At 55.4% G+C, this 21,987-nt stretch overlaps 1 protein-coding gene and 1 long non-coding RNA gene across 5 annotated transcripts; both read right to left on the bottom strand.

Annotated features, from left to right (window-relative positions):
- Window positions 1-4,028: 4,028 nt before the first annotated feature.
- On the bottom strand, window positions 4,029-13,065 carry LOC115830460 (TBC1 domain family member 3I-like). 4 transcript variants are annotated; one of them, XM_030808160.1, is made up of 12 exons: window positions 13,024-13,065; window positions 12,818-12,900; window positions 11,486-11,525; window positions 10,932-11,012; window positions 10,373-10,480; window positions 9,931-10,040; window positions 8,631-8,679; window positions 7,982-8,102; window positions 7,174-7,268; window positions 6,154-6,253; window positions 5,635-5,784; window positions 4,029-4,663 (listed from the first exon to the last, which is right to left on the bottom strand). In XM_030808160.1, exons 2-12 carry the CDS (start codon window positions 12,820-12,822, stop codon window positions 4,170-4,172), a joined length of 1,353 nt encoding a protein of 450 aa, XP_030664020.1. In that variant the 5' UTR covers window positions 12,823-12,900; window positions 13,024-13,065; the 3' UTR covers window positions 4,029-4,169. The 4 variants fall into 4 exon arrangements, with proteins under 4 accessions (XP_030664020.1, XP_030664019.1, XP_030664017.1 ...); XM_030808159.1 differs by lacking the exons at window positions 10,373-10,480; window positions 13,024-13,065 and adding an exon at window positions 6,717-6,788 and having other exon boundaries at window positions 12,818-12,858; XM_030808157.1 differs by lacking the exons at window positions 10,373-10,480; window positions 13,024-13,065 and having other exon boundaries at window positions 12,818-12,857.
- A 5,687-nt stretch (window positions 13,066-18,752) lies between these two features.
- Window positions 18,753-19,758, bottom strand: LOC115833601. The gene is made up of 2 exons (XR_004028982.1): window positions 19,585-19,758; window positions 18,753-18,910 (listed from the first exon to the last, which is right to left on the bottom strand). It is a non-coding gene; the product is annotated as an uncharacterized LOC115833601 (long non-coding RNA).
- Between the last annotated feature and the right edge of the window lie 2,229 nt (window positions 19,759-21,987).

The raw sequence follows: 21,987 nt of genomic DNA, 5'->3' as shown, positions 1-21,987 counted from the left end.
GCAAGCAAGTTCTTCCCAATGGGTTTTTCCCATCTCTGGTTGCTTGGCTGGCTGGGCTTCCCCTACAAACCCCCTTCCTTTCCCCTAGGCAGGGCCCGGTGTCCCCATCCTGCGGAGTTGAGCTCATGAGGGCATCTGACCAGGAGTAGCTATTCCTGGTGCTATTGTCATTGTCCTGTTTGATGTGTGAACATGACTGCTGGCTCTACAGAGATTTGGCAGGTAGCAAGGAGGTTTCTTTTCAAATCTTCCTTTGGAAGTCAGACTTGGTGAGGATCTTATGCCCACTTTTTCCTAGCTCTGTGGTGTCAGGCAAAGTCTCAGTTTCTGCAAATTGGGGTTAAGAATTCATACCTCACAGCAGTCTTTTGATAAATAAATAAGATCTTAAGTGTCAATTATTCCACTAGAAAGTGCACAATTACTTTGGTCTTCATCCTGGAGGTCCACTGACAAGCCTCATGCAAACCTGTGGCCCTGTTCATAAAGTGTTTTTTTTTTTGTTGTTTGTTTGTTTTTTGAGACGGAGTCTCGCTCTGTCACCCAGGCTGGGAGTGCAGTGGCGCAATCTCGGCTCACTGCAAGCTCCGCCTCCCGGGTTCATGCCATTCTCCTGCCTCAGCCTCTCCGAGTAGCTGGACTACAGGCGCCCGCCACCACGCCGGCTAATATTTTTGTATTTTAGTAGAGACGGGGTTCACCGTGGTCTCGATCTCCTGACCTCGTATCGCCCGCCTCGGCCTCCCAAAGTGCTGGGATACAAGCGTGAGCCACCGCGCCCGGCCTTCTTAATTTTTTTTAAGAGATAAAGTCTCACTCTGTCACCCAGGCTGGAGTGCAGTGGTGCAATCATGGCTCACTGCTTCCTGGAACTCATGGGCTCCAGCAATCCTCCTGCCTCAGCCTCCTGACTAGGTGGGACTATAGGCACACGGCCACCGTGCCTGGCTAATTTCTCTGACTTTTCTCTAGAGACAGGTCCACCCATGTTTCCCAGGCTGGTCTCAGACTTCTAGACTCAAGTGAACCTGAACCTCCCGCCTCGACCTCTCAAATTGCTGGATACAGGTGTGAGCCACCACACCCGGCCTTAATTCTTATGTGCCATGCTACTACAAACATCATTATAGGGGCAGCAGGATGGAAGGTGAGGAGGACGCTGTAGTGCCTTTACAATATTTCTTTTTTTTTTTTTTTTTTGAGACAGAGTCTCGCTCTGTCGCCCAGGCTGGAGTGCAGTGGCGCAATCTCGGCCTCACTGCAAGCTCCACCTCCCGGTTCACGCCATTCTCCTGCCTCAGCCTCTCTGAGTAGCTGGACTACAGGGCGCCCACCACCACGCCCGGCTAATTTTTTATTTTAGTAGAGACGGGGTTTCCACCGTGGGTCTCGATCTCTTGACCTCGTGATCCGCCCGCCTCAGCCTCCCAAAGTGCTGGATTACAAGCTGAGCCACCGCGCCCGGCACACCCGGCTAATTTTTTGATTTTTAGTAGAGACGGGGTTTCACCGTGGTCTCGATCTCCTGACCTCGTGATCCGCCCGCCTCAGCCTCCCAAAGTGCTGGATTACAAGCGTGAGCCACCGCGCCCGGCACACCCGGCTAATTTTTTGTATTTTAGTAGAGACGGGGTTCACCGTGGTCTCGATCTCCTGACCTCGTGATCCACCCGCCTCGGCCTCCCAAAGTGCTGGGATTACAAGCATGAGCCACCACGCCCGGCCTGCCTTTACAATATTTCTGTATATCTAAATCATTTCAACAGAAACATTATTCAAAACTGAAGTGGTTCTCTTCCATGAATTTAAAGTACAAAGGCAGGCTCATGGTGTCGTCAAAACCTTCACGTTTGAAATAAAGTTTCCTGTTGAAATGATTTTAGATATACAGAAATATTGTAAAGGCACTACAGCGTCGTCCTGCACCTTCCATCCAACTTCCCCTCATAATGACGGTTTATTTTATTTTATTTTATTTATTTTTTATTATTTATTTTGCACACAAAACAAACATTTTCTAAAAGTACATACTAACAAAAAGATGCATATCAAACATATTAGGAAGGTTGCACATGGGAAGACGGGGAATAGAAATGGGGGTGGGAATTAAAGAAAATAAATGAGAGAGGGACTTGTATGGATCAATATAATAACTCAATCCTCTATTTGACAAAGAAGAAGGAGAAGGAAGAGGAAGAAAAAGAAAGTGGGATAAAGGATCAGAAAGGGAGGAAAATAGAAAAAATTAGAGTATGACTCCAGGGTAGACCTGTTTTGTTGTCGCTTGGTTCGTTGGTTGGTTTGACAGTTGTGTTTTCATATGTTTCGCCATGTTGGCCAGGCTGGTCTCGAGCTCCTAGCCTCAAGTGATCAACCCGCCTGAGCCTCCCAGAGTACTGGACTACAGGCGTGAGCCACCACATCCAGCCCCCACATTGCTTCTGGCTCTGTGGTAGACCTCCCAGACGGGGCAGCCGGGCAGAGGCGCTCCCCACATCCCAGACGGGGCGGCCAGGCAGAGTGCTCCTCATTCCCAGACGGGCGGCCGGGCAGAGATGCTCCTCACTTCCTAGACGGGGGGGCGGCAGGGGCGAGGGGGGCGGGCAGAGGCGCTCCTCACTCCCAGAGGGGGGCCGGGCAGAGGGCTCCTCACTTCCAGACGGGGCGGCCGGGCGAGGCGCCCTCACATCCCAGAGGGGCGGGCGGGCAGAGGCGCCCCTCACTTCCAGAGGGGCGCGGGAGGCGCCCTCACTTCCCAGACGGGGCGGCCGGGCAGAGGTGCTCCTCACTTCTTCACAGACGGGGCGGCCGGGCATAGACGCTCCTCACTTCCTAGATGGGGTGGCGGCGGGCAGAGGGGCTCTTCACTTCCAAGACGGGCGCCGGGCAGAGGTGCTCCTCACTTCCCAGACGGGGCGGCCGGGCAGAGGCGCTCCTCACTTCTTCCCAGATGGGGCGGCCGGGCAGAGATGCTCCTCACTTCCTAGACGGGTGGCGGCTGGGCAGAGGCGCTCCTCACTTCCCAGACGGGCGGCTGGGCAGAGGCGCTCCTCACATCCCAGACGATGGGTGGCCGGGCAGAGGCGCTCCTCACATCCCAGAAGGGGCGGCCGGGCAGAAGTGCTCCTCACTTCCCAGACGGGGCGGCCGGGCAGAGGCGCCCCTCACCATTCCCAGAAGGGGCGGCCGGGCAGAGGCGCCCCTCACTTCCCAGATGGGGCGGCTGCGCAGAGGCGCTCCTCACTTCCCAGACGGAGCGGCCGGGCAGAGGCGCTCCTCACTTCTTCACAGACGGGCGGCCGGGCATAGACGCTCCTCACTTCCTAGATGGGTGGCGGCCGGGCAAGGGGCTCTTCACTTCCAAGACGGGGGCCGGGCAGAGGTGCTCCTCACTTCCCAGACGGGGCGGCCGGGCAGAGGCGCTCCTCACTTCTTCCCAGATGGGGCGGCCGGCAGAGATGCTCCTCACTTCCTAGACGGGGTGGCGGCGGGCAGAGGCGCTCCTCACTTCCCAGATGGGGCAGCCGGGCAGAGGCGCTCCTCACATCCCAGACGATGGGTGGCCGGGCAGAGGCGCTCCTCACTTCTTCCCAGGGAGTTTACTGCAGCGGGGGCCACAGAGGGAGGGAGGGAGGGAGGAAGGAGGGAAGGAGGGAAGGAGGGAGGAAGGAAGGAAGGAAGGGAGGGAGGGAGGGAGGGAGGAGGAGGGAGGGGAAGGAAGCCCTAATGATGTTTTGTAGTAGCATGGCACATAAGAAATTAAGGCCGGGTGTGGTGGCTCACACCTGTAATCCCAGCAATTTGAGAGGTCGAGGCGGGAGGTTCAGGTTCACTTGAGTCTAGAAGTCTGAGACCAGCCTGGGAAACATGGGTGGACCCTGTCTCTAGAGAAAAGTCAAAGAAATTAGCCAGGCACGGTGGCGCGTGCCTATAGTCCCACCTAGTCAGGAGGCTGAGGCAGGAGGATTGCTGGAGCCCATGAGTTCCAGGAAGCAGTGAGCCATGATTGCACCACCGCACTCAGCCTGGGTGACAGAGTGAGACTTTATCTCTTAAAAAAAATTGAGAAATGTAACATGAGTACAATCCTATTAACTAAATAATAAGGCCCTGAGGTGGGAGTGCACTGCTCCTCGTCCCTAGCTGCGAAGGAGGTGTCCTGGTCGGAATCAGTGCTGGGTGCACTGCAGGGCCCGGAAGTCCATGCCCACATTGTTCAGTTTGGCGAAAGCCAATCTCACTCCCTCGGCAGAGTGTTCAGCCTGCCAGCAGGTGGCCAGCTGGTCCTCCTGGGATATGGCACGGACCCAGCAGCTCTGTTCGAAATCATAATGGAGAAACCAAGGGTCCCCTACATCCAGGTCCGTCGGGAGACAGGGCATGGAGTTCCACCGCAGCAGTCTCCAGGAACCCTGAGGTCCTCCCTGAGCCAGGGCCGGGCTGAGCACACACTGAGTGCCCACAGGGTAGGTGTCTTCCCAGACAGCCCCACCAGGACGGGGTGTGGAAGAACGAGGTGCCCTTGGCAGGGAAGCTGACCAAATGGGCTGCTGGAACTGGGCTGGTGGGCCTGGAGGGGCCTGCCTGTCCCCCTTGCAGAGGGTCTTGCCACCACGTGAAGCTGGCACAGGCCTGGGTGCCGAGGACCCTTGCTCGGCTTTGGCTGAAAGGAAAACAGACGTGGTCAGCGTCTCCAGGGAGCCCATGCAGGCCTTTCCGGGCTGGGCCCCACCTGCCTGCATCTCTGTAGTCCTCGGGGTCTCTCTGTGGCCCCCGTGGCCTGACACTGAGGACAAGCCTGTAGTCTGCTGATCCCAGAGGGGGGGGTGTGTGCTGCCTGGCGTGGGGAAGCTGTCGTGGCATGGCGGGTGGCTCCTGGGACTGCCCCCAGGGTTGGGACTGGCTGTGGGTTTCCTGCCACACACATTCGTCCCAGGGCTGTTGGGCCTGAGATACAGCCCCCAGTCAGAACTCAGATGGGAGGGTCCTTGGATGTCACCCAGCCCCTTGCCACCTCACATGGGGACCCGTCTCTGCAGTGGGTTTTTGGGCCCGGACGTGGGTCACCCTCTGCCCTCCTGGGCTGCCCAGTCCATGCCAGGACTGACTGTTCCCACATCGGGCTGAATTCTTGGCTCTGGCTCTGGGCCCGGGGTCCCGCCTGTGCCCTCTCCCTGAATGCTCTGGGGGTCAGGGACCCCCAATTCCCTTGTCTCCCTGGCTTAAGGCTTGTTGTCCTGGCAACCTTGGTGGAGCGTGCAGGAGTGAGGGGCCTCTGCTGCTCTCTGAGGCTGTGGGTGCTTGCAGGGAGAGGCAGGGTCTCCCACAAATGGGTCTGGCTCCTCTAGTAACTTTGAGGGCCCTGTGAGGGGGAGAGCGTGGAAAGTGGGGGGGCTTGAGGGAGGGTCTTGCTCACATCCCCCTCCTGCGTGCACAACACGTCCAGTACACAGGCACTGAGCGCCTGCCCTGAGGACCGGTGGGCCTCCTGGACTTTCTTAGAGTCCAGGAGGAAGAGGAGGAAGAAAAGGTGAAGAGGAAGGCCCAGGTAGTAGGATTGTGGGTCCCAGGCACTCCCCCACTATTGACTGCCCCAGAGGGTGACATGGGAGGGGACACGGCACTGGAGCCCACCTGGGGGTGGCAGGTCCGCTTGCTTCCTCCCTCGTTTGTTCACAGAGGCCCTGAGGTGCTTGAGCACCGTGTCATCATCCCTGGCCCAGTGATGGCAGAACTGGCTCGCGATGCATGCGCACAGGCCGGAACTGGTCTCCTTGAGGCGCTCTAGGGACAGGGTGCACATCAGGCCAGAAGAGTTCCCTGGCAGGGGGCCAGCCCATACCCCGTGGCCACTTCAGCCTCTCACTGGGTGGTGCTGGATCCTTTTGTGGCCACCCCAGGGGTCCAGATGTGCACAGGAGGCTGTGACTGGGGGGCGACCTGGGCAGGGAAGTGCCCGCCACACTCCTGACTTTCATCTGGGTCATGTGGGGGATGGGCTCGCTGTCACAGTGCCCTTCCCGGCCCACCTGGCCAGACCTCCCTCTGAGCCAGAACAGGGGACCGTGAGGACAGTGTGAGGAAGCTGCCCTTGGGCCAGTCAGGGTCTGACCCCGGGGCTCCCCAGGCCCCATTAGGCACACGTAGACTTACTCTTCTGCACCTCAAATGCAATGGTGGTCATGTGCATCAGTGCTTCTTTTCCTTGTAGCAGGTAAACGTCCCACAGGCGCAGGGTCAGCCCGAGAGAGATCTGTGGAGACAGCAGGCGTGGGAGAACCTGGCCCTTCCAGGTTGGGGCTGCTGGCTCGAGCTGTGCCCATTGGGGTTTCAGTCCCCAGAGTCAGTGGCCTTCCCCATGAGCGTCGCCTGGGCCCTCCAGGATGCTAGGTCAGGCAAGGTCTTGCAGCTCCTCATGGGGGGCACTCATATGAGTGGAGATGTGGCTCCTGGAGAGAGGGGCTTGCCCAGCGCTTGAGGCTTCCCTGAGCCCTCTCAAGTCGGGTCCTGGCCCAGTCTGCCCATGAGGCTGGGCCTGAGCCCCAGCCACTGCCCTGGGATGACCCCTCTTGGGCAGAGGGTTTTGCTTGCGTGTCCTTCGGGGACCCGCCTGAGCCTCCTGTGCGCTGGGGGTGAGCCAGACTGCCGGACTGAGGAAGCAGGGCACTGCAGGGCAACGAGGGTCCCTGAGCCAGGGTCTCCCTATGCCGCCTTACCTTCATTAACGTCCGGAGAAGCCAGCCTAACGAGAGATGCTGCCCGCATAGACCAGCGTCTATGTCCTGGTCCTGATGGGAGCAACAGAGGTGCTCAGGCCACTGGGCTGCCCTAAAAACCTCCCTCTTCCAGGGCCTCTGAAGAACCTATGCCTAGTGCAGAACACTGGGCAGTGTCCAGGGCTCCCCGCGACACCGTCCCCTTCCCACACTCTCGGTGGACACACTGCCCTTTGCCCTGCTCTGCGGGAGCTGGGGCCCCATCCCTGTGCCTCTGTCTCCTCCAGGGCAGGAAAGGAAACCAACTCCCAGCCCATGGAGAACCCGGCATCCCAGGTCAGGCCCTGGCTGGGACTCAGCCAGTCACCAGCCCCACGAGGGGCTCCAGCCCCCCTGCTCCTCCAGCCCCATGGGATGCAGGGCCTCTGGGGAAGAGCCGAGGGGACCATAAACTCACCAGATGCCACATGGTCTTGGGTTGTGACGTGGGTACCACATGCTCCTGATGGTCTTGGAGCCCCTGGACTGTCCCGCCATTTGGGCTGTGGAATCCTGAGAGGCCCCCAGCCCATCATGAAATCAGAGCCTTCCCCCAAGATGTGGAGCCATCAGCTGCAAGAGCTGGGCAGCTTGAGAGGCCCCCAAACCCGAAGGCCTCCCACCCTCCCATCTGGTGACCCCACCTTTCGGCCTTTACCCTGGGGAGGTGGGGCGGGAACATCCCCTGGAGCCTGGCTGGAGGTTCCCCTGGAGGCCTCCTGGGCCAGGGTGCAGAAGGGGCAAGCCTGACTTTGAGGCCACAACAGGGCAGCCAGAACAGTGTGGGTACTGGGCTTCCTGGTCATCTCCTGGAAGTGGGGTCGGGCCAGGGGACACGGGATGGCGAGATGCTGCCACCTGGGCTTGGTCGGCCCATTCGTGCGCACCAAGGGCAGCGGGAGCCCCGGCAGCTGGAGGGCAGGAGGACTCTCAGGGAGGGGAGAGTCAGCTGCACAGAATCAGAGCCGGAGGGCGTGGCTCCGGGACACAGAGGGTGGCCAGGGGAGGATGAGATGCCCTCTGCTGATGGGGTTGAAAGGTGTCTGACTTGGGCTGTGGGGGGCCAGCTGCAGACTCCTGTGGGACCCTCAGCAGAGACGTCCTACAGGCTCCCAACGAGCTGGCGACACAAGGAGGGTGCCTTGGCTGAAAGCCGAGATCACCTGGCCACAGTGGCCGTCCCCGGGTCTGGCTGCATGAGGCCCCAGGGGCAGCTGTTCACCTACCCTGCAGGGAGTGCCTCTCACTGGCCAGCAGCTGCACCAGGGCCCAGAATGCATCCTCCTCAGGCAGATACAGGAGGAACAAGGCGGCGATGTGGCTCAGGTTCCTGCGGTAGCCCACCTCCTGCAAGAGCCAGGGTCACTATGGAAGGACATCAGCTGGGAGGGCTGAGGTCACCTGGGAGGACTCATGTCATTGAAGAGGGCAGAGGTGACTGGACAAGCTTCCTCTGAAGAAGAGTCTTCCTCAGGATGCAAATTCATTTCATGACAAGAGCCAAGTCCATCAGGCACTTCAGCACCTTGTCCAAAATGTCTCCTGAGACCACCATCCTGCGTGTGAGGCTGCCAAGCTCCCAGGCTTTGGGGCAGCCCCAGGAGGAGGGCGTCATTTCGTGTTCTGAGAAGTGGTGGTGGTCAGGCCCAGGTGACCCCAGGAGTCCAGGCCCCAACTCCTTTGTGTCTCAGCTTGACCCCTTGACACCACCCCCTTGCTTGGAGGTTTATGCCAGCGGGGAGCTGGAATTCTACCTCCTATAACCTGGTGGGTCACAAATACTAACTTTAAAAGAAGCAACGACACCCCCACCAGACACCCACTCCTGTGAATATGGAAATACGGCCCGGGAACCTCACTGCCGGGAATACTCACCGGGTTATACTCCGCATATGCCAGGAGTATGTAGAAGAGTTCCCGCTGCCTAGGAAACAGAGAAAGGGGGCTATGGTTTGGTTTGTGCAGATGCTGTTTGTTTCACTTTGTCTACAAATCCTAACAACAAATCCCATTTCACGTTCAGATGATTCACCAGAAAAGCAGTGAGCTCTTCAGGACCTGAGACGGTTGAAGAAATGTTTCAGTAAAAGCCACATCTGTGACATGCAAATAGCCCAGTTGTACAGTGAGTTGACCGATCCATTTCACTCCGAATGATTTTTTTTTTTTTCCAGTTTGCACACACGCCAGTTCAGTCTCTGGGTGTACAGTTCCTCCACAGTTCCAAACCAATGTGCAGAGTCTCCCGGCCACCGCTCCAGCCCCTCCTGGAGTGACTCCTTCATCCTCCAAGTCTCCAGAGTGGCCCCTATGCACCCAGCCTCTCCCCGATTCGTCAGCCCCTGGCCACCCAGACTGCTTCTCAGTCCCTGTGGTTTGGCCTTTTCCAGAATGGCCTAGGAATGGGAATGCTACTGTGGTAGCTTATTGGGTCTGGCTTCTTTCCCTTAGCAAAATGCATCTAGGATCCACCCACGTCCGTGCGGGCATCACTGGCTCGTTCCCTTTTCTCGCTGGGTCTTCCGTTTGAAGGGAGGACCAGCCTTGCTCTCCCCATGCCCGTGTTGAAGGTGGTCCCCAAAGGCTCGGTGTGTGAGTGACGGTGAATCAAGCAGTGAACCTGGCATGCAGGTTTCATGTGGATGTCAGTTTCCAAATCAGTGGGTTCAATATCTGTGACACCTTGGGGACACTTGGTTCAAGTCCATTGAGCTTTGTGAGCCACTGCCCAACTGGCTGCCAACGTGGCTGTGCCGTGTCATGTTCCCAGCAGACCTGGATGAGAGTTTCCAGGACCCATAATTCTCCCAGCGTTTGGTGCTGTCAGTGTTGTCTGGGTAGGCTCATGGGCCCTCCATCCTGCCACCCTCCCGTAGGTCCTACCACGGGTCCCCGTGGGTCAGGGAGAGCACCTTTCACCATTGTGCATGATTTTCTTTGCTGTCTTCTGTCTCCTCAGGATCCTCCTGGGCTCTGGCCCCACATGTTCCAGCCTGGCCCAGGGCTTGGAACCAGGGAGGTGCTCGGTTCATGGTGCCGGCTGCTCCCTGGGCCAGGAGAGCTCTTGGTGGCTCTGTCATCCCTCCTGGGTGACCCTGGCTTCTGCTCCGGGGAAGTCCCCATCCCTCTCATTCACCCCATCTCCGCTGGGACCCTGTGGCTCCCGTAGGCTTACTTGGCTCCATATCGACGCCTGAAGAAGACATGCTTCTGGGGAGTCCTGCTAACATCCCGGTCGATCTGATGGATGTGTTCAGATGACCTCTTGCCCTTCTCCTTCATGAGCTGTAGGGCAGGGCCAAGAGGAGGAAGCAGCCTCAGAACACATGGAAGACTCCCTGCCCCAAATGGCAGTCAGCCCACGGTCAGCACTTCGGGAAGGAAGGAAAGAAGGAAGGTTTCCTTCTGCAGAAAGCTGCTTTTTGGCTTGTTATTGAAGCCAGGGAGGGTCACCAGAGCCGAGTCTGTCTGTGGTGACTATGCCACCGTCCATGCCCAGGATGTGCATCTGACCATCCTCCCCCATGCCCCCCAGGGTGGGTTTGATGTTCCCTCCAGCTGGAGACCTGGGCCCCTGACACGGCCTGTCCCGTTTGTTGTGCTCTGGCTGAGTGTACCTTGTATTTGCCGGGGTTTTTTGATTTGATTTCCTGAACGTTCAGGAGGACTGACCATGCCCGGCCCCGGATGTTCCCGGGAATCCCCTTGTATGTGCGACCTATGAGCTGTGGGCAGAAAACAGTCTGGTGTTACAGGCCACGGGGTGACCCCAGTGAGGACCAGAGCCCGGGGATTCTGGGAATTGTCGGTTTTGGCCCCATGATTCCTCAGTAGAGGTGAGATCGAGCTGGGACAGGGTCTCCCTTCCCAGGACTGAAAGAGTGGATGGACACTCAGAGTCAAACTCTGATCTGAACCTTTTTCTTCCTTCGGGTCACCAGGGCATCCCTAGCCTTCAGCTCCAGGTGGTCCCAGCCCTAGATTCAGATTCCCTCCCAGCAAGGTGACGCTTGCACGAATAGGCAGGAAAACTGGCGACCAGGCCTGCAGTCCTCTGGGCGAGGACAGTGTGCCATGCGCCCTCTGAGAGGCTGACGGTGCCAGGCCACAGCCATGGGTGCCTGTCCCCTGTCTCTGCAGAGAGTGCTTCCGGGGGCCTCTCCCTCCACACATTACCTTTTCGCTGTTCTTGTACATCTCCCATTTGCCCAGCATCTCCAGCCACTTGCTGTTTCTCCTTGTCTCCCGCCGAATTCGCTGTCAAATGAGGAATGTTGGAGTTAGTGGAGCTGCCGGGCTTCCCAGAGCTGCCTGTGGATGCTGGGTCTTGGGCTCTGGAGCCCTGGTGGGACCCAGCTGGAAGGAGCCAGGGAAGGGCAGACCCTAAGGGCTGACAGCCTTTGAGCAAATGAGCACCAGTGGGCTGGCTTTGGGACCCCGGGATGTACCATCCTCAGGCCACAGACACACCAGTCTTAGGTCCCAGCCTCTAGGTGGGGTCCCAACACAAGCGGGAAGCCACCCCCAAGCCAGGACTGTGGTTCTCACTTTGGAATTTTATCAAACTGCCAAAGTTAAATCAACCTGGGGTCAGGTCTCTGCTCCCTCTCCCAGTGACAGAGTGTTGTCCTCACCCGCCAGCACCCAGGCCAGCTGCTTCCTCTGCCTCACTGCCCACCCACCCAGTCCCTACGTCCCTGGACCAGCCCCTCCATGCATCAGGCTCTTACCTTTGCCTCCCGCGCAGTCAGAGGAGGCAGCTCCGTCTCACTGTAAGGCAACCCAGGCAGAGCTGAGGACCTGCACAGGGCCTGGAGCCGCCCCAGCCTGGGAGCCGACCCCCAGAAAGGACTGGCTCTGTCCCTACCCAGCTCAGGGCTCAGCCCAGGAGAAGGCACAGGGAAGGGAGGACAAGGGCCTTCCTGTGGGGCTGACTCCCAGGAGGGGCAGGACCTGGGAGAAGAAGGAGTGCAGGGACAGCCTGGCCGGGGTTGCCGGGGCCCCTGGCGTGGGGGGTGGTCAGGCTGCACAATGGGGCTGCCCATCCTGGACTCGAGGTGGTGCTTTCTGCTGGAGCTGAGAAAGGTCAGCCCTGAGATGGGATGGGGGCCGCCCAGGGTGGGCGACCGGGCCCTGACAGGAATCCCTCAGGGATCGACCACATCACCCCGCCAGGGTCAAGGGAGGATGCCCTGAGACCTGCCCGGTGTACTCTGGGTGCACCAGGGGCCCATCCCACTTGACAGCCCCAAGGCTCTTGCAGGCTCTGACCTCCCGGCATCCACCTGCCTCTCCCTGCATCTGAGCCACACACCCTGCGTTTCAGAAGTGGCACGGCTCATCAGCTCCCTCCCACCCTACGTCCCCCGGGATCTGCTGTCTCTCCATCCTCTGATCCCTGAAGGATGGGCTTCAGGCTGGGCTCCTCTTACCTGGCCCCAGATCCCTTCCCAGCACCAGACCCAGGGTCTTCAGTCCCAAGCCCTGCTGCCTCCCCGGCCTCACCCTGAGATGCCCAGAGTGGGGCCCTGCCCATCTTCTCCCCCATTCTCTTAGGGCCAAAGCCCCCACTGTCCCCACACCTTTCCCCCTTCCCCATGGGGACAGTGAGGGCTGTAACTCTAGGGAAATGGGGGAGGACAGGGGCAGGTGGGCTCTGAGAGACCTGCTGGACAACAGCCCCGAGGCTGGGCCAGGTGTCTCCTCACCCTGTGGCCACAACCCTTGGATCTCACTGGGGTTGTCTCCTGGTAGACAGGGCCAGACCCTCAGGCTGCCCCGCTCCTCTTGTGCTGACTTGCCGACAGAACTGCTGAGAGCCCAGGGGCCTGACCTAGCCCAGTCTCCATTCCCACCGGCTCCCTAGATGGGTCTTGCACCTCTGGCCTAACAACAACCTCGGGCTGGACCTGCAGGGGAGCCAGGGGGGAGTTCTGACCCTGGAAAGGAGGTTGACCCGAGCTGGCGAGACATGTCCTGTGTCAGAAAGGCCTTTCTAAAAGCAAACCCATCCCTGAGCTGAGACAGATGTTTTAAGGGTGAGGGGAGCACAGAGGACTCACTGCATAATCCCCAAGTAGTCGACGTTGCCGTAGATCCCAACAAGCACAGGCCCCTTGTCCTCTGGCAGCCCAGCTCGGTGCCCCTGTAACCCAGAGGGAGCCTTGGTGAGGGGTCCAAGGTAAAGGGTGCAAGGGCCTGGGGGTGTTGGCCACCCGTCCCTGCTCTGTGCTCCTAGGGAACCCAGGACCCTTTGACCAGGGCACACTGGAAGAGGCCTCCCTCCAAGAAGCAGACCGAACTGTACCTTTGCATATTTTCTGATGATGTCCTCTGGCTCCTGCGCCTGCCAACTAACCGCATCCTCCACGTCCATCCTGTGAGACAAAATTGTCTAAAGGTTACACTGTACCCAACAGCTTCGGAGAACACCTGAAGCGCTCCCGCTGGGCTCCCAGATGCTGGTTGGTTGTGTAACCTTCATTCCACCACTGCACTCTGGTAAAAACGGGCCAAACCCCGTGGCCCACACCTCCATGGGTCTCTGCAGTCTGAAGCCGCAAGCAGGGGTGAGCATCTTCCCAAGGACTCGAGAAGAGTGGGACCTGGACAGAGAATCCCGTTTTCCCCTTATGCCATGAAACGGGCACATACCTGCCCTGGCAGGTTGAATGGTGTCCACCAGCCAAGGGTGAAGGGCCTGTGATGGGCTACTCTGGGGTTGTGGATGCGAACTGGGGTCAGGCACCAGAGGTCTCTGTACGATCGGCCTCCTGGGATACTCAGGGCCACAGAGATGCCCAGTTTCCTATGGGGAACGAGATCTCTCCTGACTGCTCCATTCTACCTCGATCATCACTTGGGCTACCGTGGCCCTTCGGTCTAACCAGTGAAGCTGCTTTAGGAATAACGCCATTTGAGCGGGAGTGTGTTTGGTTTTGGGGATGAGGGATGAAAATGATCTACTGTCTCCAAAGCAGCCACTGCGCTCATGGAAACCACATCTCTCGGGGAGGGACTGTGGACTCCACCATTCTGAGCTGTCCCTATAGGAGGGGGCTTCATTTTCCTGGGTCACTGATGAAGAACAGTGGGTCCTTGCTCCTGGAGAACATCTAGATGGACCGTCCCTCCTGAGAATACTCAGGGCAAAAGGAAAGTGAGGCCAGACAGAATAAGAAATACTTGGGGAGAAGCCCAGTGCCTGGACCCCTTTGAACACAAGGGAAGATAGTCTCCCCTCAGCCAGCCCTCCAGGGCTCCTTCACTTTCCACAACTGCCCAAGGGCAGAAGGCTCCCCACGCCACTCCCAGACAAGGGACCGTGTGTGTCTAGTGGGTCCCACAGTGACCATCAGGACGCAGCTTAGGCCCCAGGTGTGTTCTGAGGACCCTTGCCTCCTCCCCACCCACAGTGGATCCATCCCAGTGTCTCTGCCAGGGCCAGGCTCTGCCCCATCGGGTTCGGAAATCTGGGCAGATTTGGGATCTGGAGCAGGGAGGTCACAGGGTTGAGGCCTGACGTCTAGCACGGCACACAGCGGGGCTGAGCGCAAAACCCAGGGTCATGTCTGGATTTTCGGGCCGGTTATCGCCTCTCTGACCCCAGACGTCTCACCTGTCGAATGGGTATATTCGGGAACAGCACCCACTCTATGAAGCCACCGTGAGGACGAAAGAGAAAATCATCTACACAGGCAGTGTAGAACGGGCTCCCTGTGAGTGCTCAGGGATGACCCTCCTCCTCAGTAGCTGCCCAGAGGCCAACACCGCCCGCACCATAGCCACTGTCCCCAAGTCAGCCTGGAGGGAAGAGAGCAGGTCACACTCACCTGATTCTGATCAGCTGGCCTGGGTTATGTATGCCTCTCAGGGAGAAAACCTCAGGGAGAAAACCAGAAAACTGGTGCTCACAAACACCACTGCCTGTGTGTAACTGCCGTAGAACACAGAGGCAGGCCGGACAGCGGATAGGTGCTAAGCATCAGTGGCATTCTGAGGTCATGGCACGCATCACAATGGGGCCTTGCCCGGGTCAGCAGGGCCCAGAGTCAGGGTCCTCTGCTGCCTGAGGCGTCAACATGCCTGCCTGCAATGTGTTTGTGCACGTGCGTGCACACGCGTACGTGGGTAAACACGTCTGTGCACGTGTGTGTTGCTTCTCTGGCCAGGCCCGGCGGCCCCACTCATGTGTGCACCCAGTTCCTCATCGCTGTCAGCCCCCAGGCCCAGGGCCAGCATCAGAGCATCCGTGGGTGCTCCCTAACCTCAGCCCTCCCCACCCAGGGTGGTCCTGGGACACACATGGGGGTGGAGGGAAGTGACTGCCGGTGTTGGATCTCAGAATACAAATGCTAATACTATTACCTAATGGTCTTTTGAGCATCTCTAATGGTATCGCTTTTTCATTTCTGACATTTTAACTGGGTATTTCTCTCCATGACCCTTGGCTATTCTAGCTAGAGGATCCTGTGGGGAAAGTGCCGGGCACACAGTAGGGGCTCACTCTTCTAGACATGTTATCTAAAACCTGGCTCATCTGTCCTTCCACCCAGGGCCTAGGGCATGCCAAATTCCAGGGGCCAGAAAGAGCTCGGGATAAAATGAACCTGCAAGGGGAGGGCTTTGACCTGGGCTGAGTCTGCCTGTGCCATCCAACTGGAGTCTCAAGTCCTGAGGCAGGACGTCCAGATGCCCCAGTGCAGGGCCCTCCTGATCAACACCTGCTCCCCTGTACTCATTAGCAACCTCACCCACCCTACTCTCAAAGCACACTTGGCTCTCGTATCCAGGAGCTCTGCATCTGTAGATTCAGCAACAGCAGATGGAAAATATTCAGAAAATAAATTGGATGGTTATGTTTCTGTTGAACATGTGCAGACTTTGTTCTTGTCATCATTCCCTAAAGAATACAGTATCACAACCATTTTTGTAGCTTCTGCATTGTATTACATATCATAAATAATCTAGTAATGGTCTAATGTATACGGGAGGATGTGCATAGCTTATACGTAAGTACTACGCCATGTTATATCAGAGACTTGAGCATCCATGGATTTTGGCATTCCCGGGGACCCTAGAACTAATTCTCTGTGGATACCAAGGGATGACTGTATATACTCACTCAGGAAGGCTTCTCATTGGAGGAAGGGCCCGGTTCAGGACAGACAGGGACATCATCCCTGGACTACTGTCCATCCATCCACTCATCCATTGGCACGACCCTCTAGGACTGTCCCAATAACAGCCCTAGCAAGTGGAGACAAGAAAAAAGACTGGCTCAAAAGGTACAGCTTTTTGTGGTCTTGGAAGATGTTGCACCAGTATGAGAATAGTGGGTCAGTTTTCTCCAGGATCCAGAAAGCATATCAGGCAGGCTCGGGGAGAGGAAAGGAGCCCGACCTCTCCAGCAGCCAACAGGCCTGCGGTAGGATGGGGCTGGGGCTGGGGCTGGCCCTGTTTATCACTTGGGCCTCATGAGGGGAAAAGAAAGAACAGGGGGCAGAGGAGGAGCATGGGGGCAGCTGGTTGCCTAAGGACAAGGGTCTCAGGGAAGGGGTATTCGTTTGTTTTCACACTGCTATAAAGAAATACTCGAGACTACATAATCGATAAAGGAAAGAGGTTTAATTGACTCCCAGTTCAGGGAACTTAACAATCATGGCAGAAGGTGAAGGGGAAGCAGGGACCTTCTCCACAAGGCGGCAGGAGGGAGTGAGTGGAGAACCAGGCAGTGCCCCACTTTCAAACCATCAGCTCTCCTGAGAACTCCCTCACTATCGGGGAGCAGCAGGGGGGAAACTGTCCCCAGATCCCATCCCCTCCCACCAGGTTCCTCCCTTGACACAGGAGGATTACAATTCCAGATGAGTTCTGGGTGGGGACACAGAGCCAAACCTGTGAGGGTCTCAGTGTATCTTGCAGCTCCCTTGAGGCTGAGTACAGATCTGCTGGCCCTGCTCTACAGCACGCGGGGACTCTCCCGGTGTGCCCCTATCTGCTCTTCCTGGGGGTGGTGGCTGCTTCCTCAAGAGGAGGGTGGATCTGCTCTCCTGCCCACCCCTCTCCAGGGCCTTTTGAAGCCCTGGCCACGACCTCCCCGGGTAAGGCCAAGACACCGGGCTCCTTGCCCTTCTTGCTGCTTGGGTGACAATCCTGGGGTCATCCATAGGCCCCATCACTGTTCCTGCTTCTAAATGGAGAGTATTTTGGCACATCTTCCTGGCAGAGTCCGGGGCCTCATCCCTGTTATTTATTCTATCTCGGTAAAGCCAGGTGAAGACATCTGGGCAAGGAGATAGTAGAGTGGCCCCAAGGAAGGGTGGGTGGAGCGCGCTGGCCTTCGAGCTTGCCTGGACCAGGGTGGGAAGGGGCAAGGTTACCAGGAAGCAGGGCTGTCACGGCTAAAATCAGGAGGCGGTAATAATGCTGGTGGGGGGACAAGGCTGTGTGGTTGGCTTGGGGTGGGGCATGAGAGCCAAGGTTTGTCAGCACGCAGAGGGGTGGCTGACTCACAGACTAGGGGCTGTGGAACCCAGTGGTTGCCCTTAGCTCCTGGATCCTGGGAGACTTCTGGAGCCTGGGTATGGGGCAGACAGGGGTAGAGGTGGGAGAGGAGGCCCTGCATGGCAGGGTGCAGGGTAGGAAGCAAGCCAGGGGCCAGTTTGCCTTGGCGGCTCCCATCCCCATCCCCACCCCCAAGCCCACCCCACCCCCACCCTGCTGCAGAGACGGGCCTGGGCTGCTGTCCTCTGCTTTGGCCTCAGCAGATCACAGGACGGAAGCTGGCAGCCCACTTCCTGTGGGCGCACCACTCGAGCCAGCTGCGACCTGCAGTTTCTGCTTCCTGGAGTGTGGGGCGCCCACTCAGGAGAGCACGGCACACCCCACACCCCTCATTTCGAGGATGCTGGGAGGTGGGGACCAAGGTCCTGCAGCCCTGTGCTTGCGCTATGAAAGGTAGCCTAGGAGTCCTGTGTCCGCCCATCCACGTGGGGCCCCAGGAGCCTGAACAGTGGCAGGCAGAGAGATGAGGAGGGAGAGAGAAGAGGAAAAGAAGGAGAGAGAAAGAGAGATGGGGAGAAGGGAGTGAGACAGAGAGAGAGAGGAAGAGAGATAAGGAGAGAGACAGAGGAGGCTGAGAGGAAAAGGAGTGAGAGAGATAGGGAGAGAGATGCAAAAGGCAGAGAGAGAGACAGGGAGAGAAGAGCATGAGTAGGAGGTCAGGTCACTCTCGATCCTAGTTCCCAGTGAAAACCGGAGGTCGCCATCACCTAACTACACATGCAATAAAGTCTTCTGCCTCCTGCTTACAGCCCGAGAACCCCTTCTCTGAGAGAATAAAATCTTTGACCGTTGCTCTTTCTCACCGGAGTTTGCTTGTGTCTTCTGATGAACTGTGATGTCTCACCTATCGCCTTCCTGGGCTCAAGGATCCATGAAAAGCCGATGCCTCTTTTGGGGAAGCTCTGCAGTGCCTTCATCTCACTAGGCTCCCCAGGAAGCTTGCGAACTTGGCTTGAGCCCTAAGCAGCCGAGTATATGCCGGGCCTCTGCTTCTCTCTTTCAGTAAGAGGGAGAACCAAGAAAGAGACTGAAGCATGGTCTGCAGAGAAGGCACTTGTGCAAACACCAGGAGAATGAGGGGCCTGAGTTGTCTTCATTTCTCCTAAAAACACGCATTTCCTCCCAGGCCACCCTAGTGAGGGCATGAAGCACAGCGTGTGTGTGTGTGTGTGTGTGTGTGTGTGTGCAGGTATATGCATGTGTATGTATGTATGTGCGTGTGTGCGTGCAGGTATATACATGTGAATGTATTTATGTATGTGCATCTGTGTGCGTGTGTGTGTAAGTATATGCATGTGTATGTATGTGCATGTGTGTGTGTGAGTGTGTTGCAGGGCTTTACAGTGGACAGGATGTGGGAGGGCAGCTGCAGCTCCAAGCTGCAAGTCTTTCTGATAGAATGGTTAGATTCCCTGGACCACAGAAAGAGTGTTTTCATTTGCACCTATTTTTATTAGCATTTAAACCTGTATTCTTCGTAGCATGTAAAGTTTAAGTTGCTTAACTATTCTTAGAAACATTTACATCAGCGGTCTCCAAACTTTTTGGCACCAGAGAGCAGTTTTCTTGAAGACAACTCTTCCATGGACCTGGGAGAAGGGGAAGGGATGATGCAGAGATGGTTCAAGCCCATTACATTTATTGTGTGCTTTATTTCTATTATTATTTCACTGTAATATATAATGAAATAATTACACAACTCACCATAATATAGACTCAGTGGGAGCCCTGAGCTTGTTTTCCTGCAACTACATGGTCCCATCAGGAGGTGATGGGAGACAGTCACAGATCATCAGGCATTAGGTTCTCATAAGGAGCACACAATCTAGATCCCTGGCATGCGCAGTTCACAGTTGGGTTCTATGAGAATGTAACGGCACCACTCCTCTGACAGGTGGCAGAGCTCATGCGGTAATGCGAGGGATGGGGAGCAGCTGTTTCTACAGATGAAGCTTTGCTCACTGGCTGGCTGCTCACCTCCTGCTGTGTAGCCTGGTTCCTAACAGGTGGGGACCCCTGATTTACCCAGTAAGATAAACACGTTATGTCAATTGAAATTATTCACCCTGCACCACCCAAAATTACCTTGCATACCTCACCCACCCAAGGGTGCGGTAGCGCACTTTGGGAGCTGTAGACAGTAAGCCTGGAGCTCCACTGAGCATTCCATCTCTCCACCATCTGTGAGCTAACAGGCTGCGTTAGTTTCCTAGGGCTGTTTTACAGTACCACAGACTGGGCACCTTCAACAATTGAATGTCACCATCTCGCAGTACTGGAGGCCATGGGTCCAAGATCAAGGTGTCAGCAGGGTGGGTCCTTTCTGAGGCTGTGCGGGAAGGCTCTGTTCCAGGCCCGTCTCGTCATGCGTGTGTGGACGTCTTCTCCCTGTGACTCTTCATTAAGGGTGATTCTGGTGAGGGCTCCGAAGCTCTTCTTTTGAAGATCTCATCGTAGATTGCTTGGGACATGCTGGTCTTGTGTATGAGTATACATTAGTGAGTATTTCTGTGAATAGTGGTTATAAAGTGAATACTAAGCTCCTTTTTTTAAAGAAAAATACTACTTGACCTTTTATTTCATGTTTTGTGTTTTGAGATCTAATTCACGGAACAGATTTTACAGTTTATCTACCTAAATTAAAGGAGTTCAGATATAACTTAACTCCTTTTAAACATATCTTTAGTTATGCTTGATAAGAAAAATTCAAATGAAGATTGTATTCTAGTATAAATTGTTGATTTTATAATGACATTAAATATTAAAGTTATATATTTTTGTGCCACCCTTTAGGGTGAAGAAAAGTTCACTTTTATTATCGAGGAGTGTGTTAACCCTCGCTCTGTTACCTTGTTGGTTAAAGGACCAAATAAGCATACTCTCACACAAGTCAAGGATGCCATAAGAGACGGACTTCGTGCTATCCAAAATGCCATTGAAGATGGTAAGCTCTTGTGATTGATATGAACCTCACATATATGTGTGTATACATGTATATATACACATACACACACACCTATGTATGCATATATATGTATATATTTTTAGACAGAGTCTTGCTCTGTTGCCCAGGCTTTAGTGCAGTGGTGTGATCTCAGCCCACCGCAACCTCCACCTCCCAGGTTCAAGCGATTCTTCTGCCTCAGCCTCCCAAGTAGCTGGGATTACAGGCGTGCACCCCCACACCCGGCTAATTTTTTGTATTTTTAGTAGAGATGGGGTTTCGCCATGTTGGCCAGGCTGGTCTCGAACTCTTGAGCTCAAGTGATCTGCCCTCCTTGGCCTCCCAAAGTGCTGAAATTACAGGTGTGAGCCACCACACCTGGCCTTAAAATTTTTTTTTAATTTTATTTTTAAATTTTAATCTATTTAGTCTATTTATTTATTTTCAGACCAGGTTTTGAAACTGGCTAATTTTTGTTATTTTTGGGAGAGATGAGGTTTCTCTGTGTTGCCAAGGTTGGTCCTGAACTCCTGGGCTCAAGGGATCCACTTGCCTTGGCCTCCCAAAGTGCTGGGATTACTGGCATGAGCCACTGCGCCTGGCTGCAAACCTCACATATATATATTTTTCTCGAGACAGGGTCTTGCTCTGTCACCCAGGCTAGAGTGCAGTGGCGCAGTCATGGCTCACTGCAGCCTCAAACTCCTGTGCTCAAGTGATCCTCCCACCTCAGCTGGACGATAGGTGCATGCCACCACATCTGGCTAATTAAAAAATTTTTTTTTGTAGAGATGAGGTCTCTCTGTGTTGCCCAAGCTGGTGTTGAACTCCTGGCCTCAAGCAGTTTTCTCCCCTCAGCCTCCCAGAGTGCTGGGATTTGTAGGCATGAGCCACCACATTCAGCCCACGTTGAGCATCTTTTAATGTGCTTATTTGCCCTCCATGTATCTTTGGTGAATTTTCTGTTTAAATCTTTTGCCCTTTTAAAAAATTGGATTGTTGGCTATGCACAGTGGCTCTCACCTGTAATTCCAGCACTTTGGGAGGCCAGGGTGAGAAGACTGCTTGAGCCCAGGAGTTGGAAACCAGCCTGGGCAACATAGCAAGACCATGACTCTATACACACACACAAATAGCCAGGCACAAATAGCCAGGCATGGCGGTCTGTACCTGTAGTTCCAGCTACTTAGGAGGCTGAGGCAGGAATATCACTTGAGCCCCAAGAGTTTGAGGTTACAGTGAGCTATGATCACACCACTGCGCTCCAGCCTGGGCGACAGAGCGAGATGCTGTTTCCAGAAAGAAAAAAAAGAAAAGAAAAGAAAAAAATTGTGTTAGTTTTCTATTGTTGAGTTTGAGAGTTCTTTGTATATATGTTGGGTCCAAGTGCTTTTTCAGATAGTGATTGGCAAATTTTTCTCTTCGATGGCTTATTTTATTATTAACAGTGCCTTTCAAAGAGAAGTTCTTAATTTTGATGAAGTCGAACTTATTATTTTTATTCTCTCATGGATTATGCTTTTGGTGTGGTATCTAAAAAATCTTTACCTAACCTAGGGTCACAAAGATTTTCCTCTAAAAGTGTTATAGTCTTATGTTTTACATTTAGGTCTGTGATTCATTTTAAGTTAATTTTTGTATATGGTGCAAGTATGGATACAAGTTCGTTTTTTTCATTTAAAGGTATCAGATTGTTTTAGTCTGATTTGCTGAAAAGACTTT

Source organism: Nomascus leucogenys, unplaced genomic scaffold (assembly GCF_006542625.1).
Source record: "Nomascus leucogenys isolate Asia unplaced genomic scaffold, Asia_NLE_v1 Super-Scaffold_285, whole genome shotgun sequence".
Taxonomy (NCBI): domain Eukaryota; kingdom Metazoa; phylum Chordata; class Mammalia; order Primates; family Hylobatidae; genus Nomascus; species Nomascus leucogenys.
Note: the sequence above shows the minus strand (reverse complement) of the source record. Positions and strands in the feature narration are given on the sequence as shown.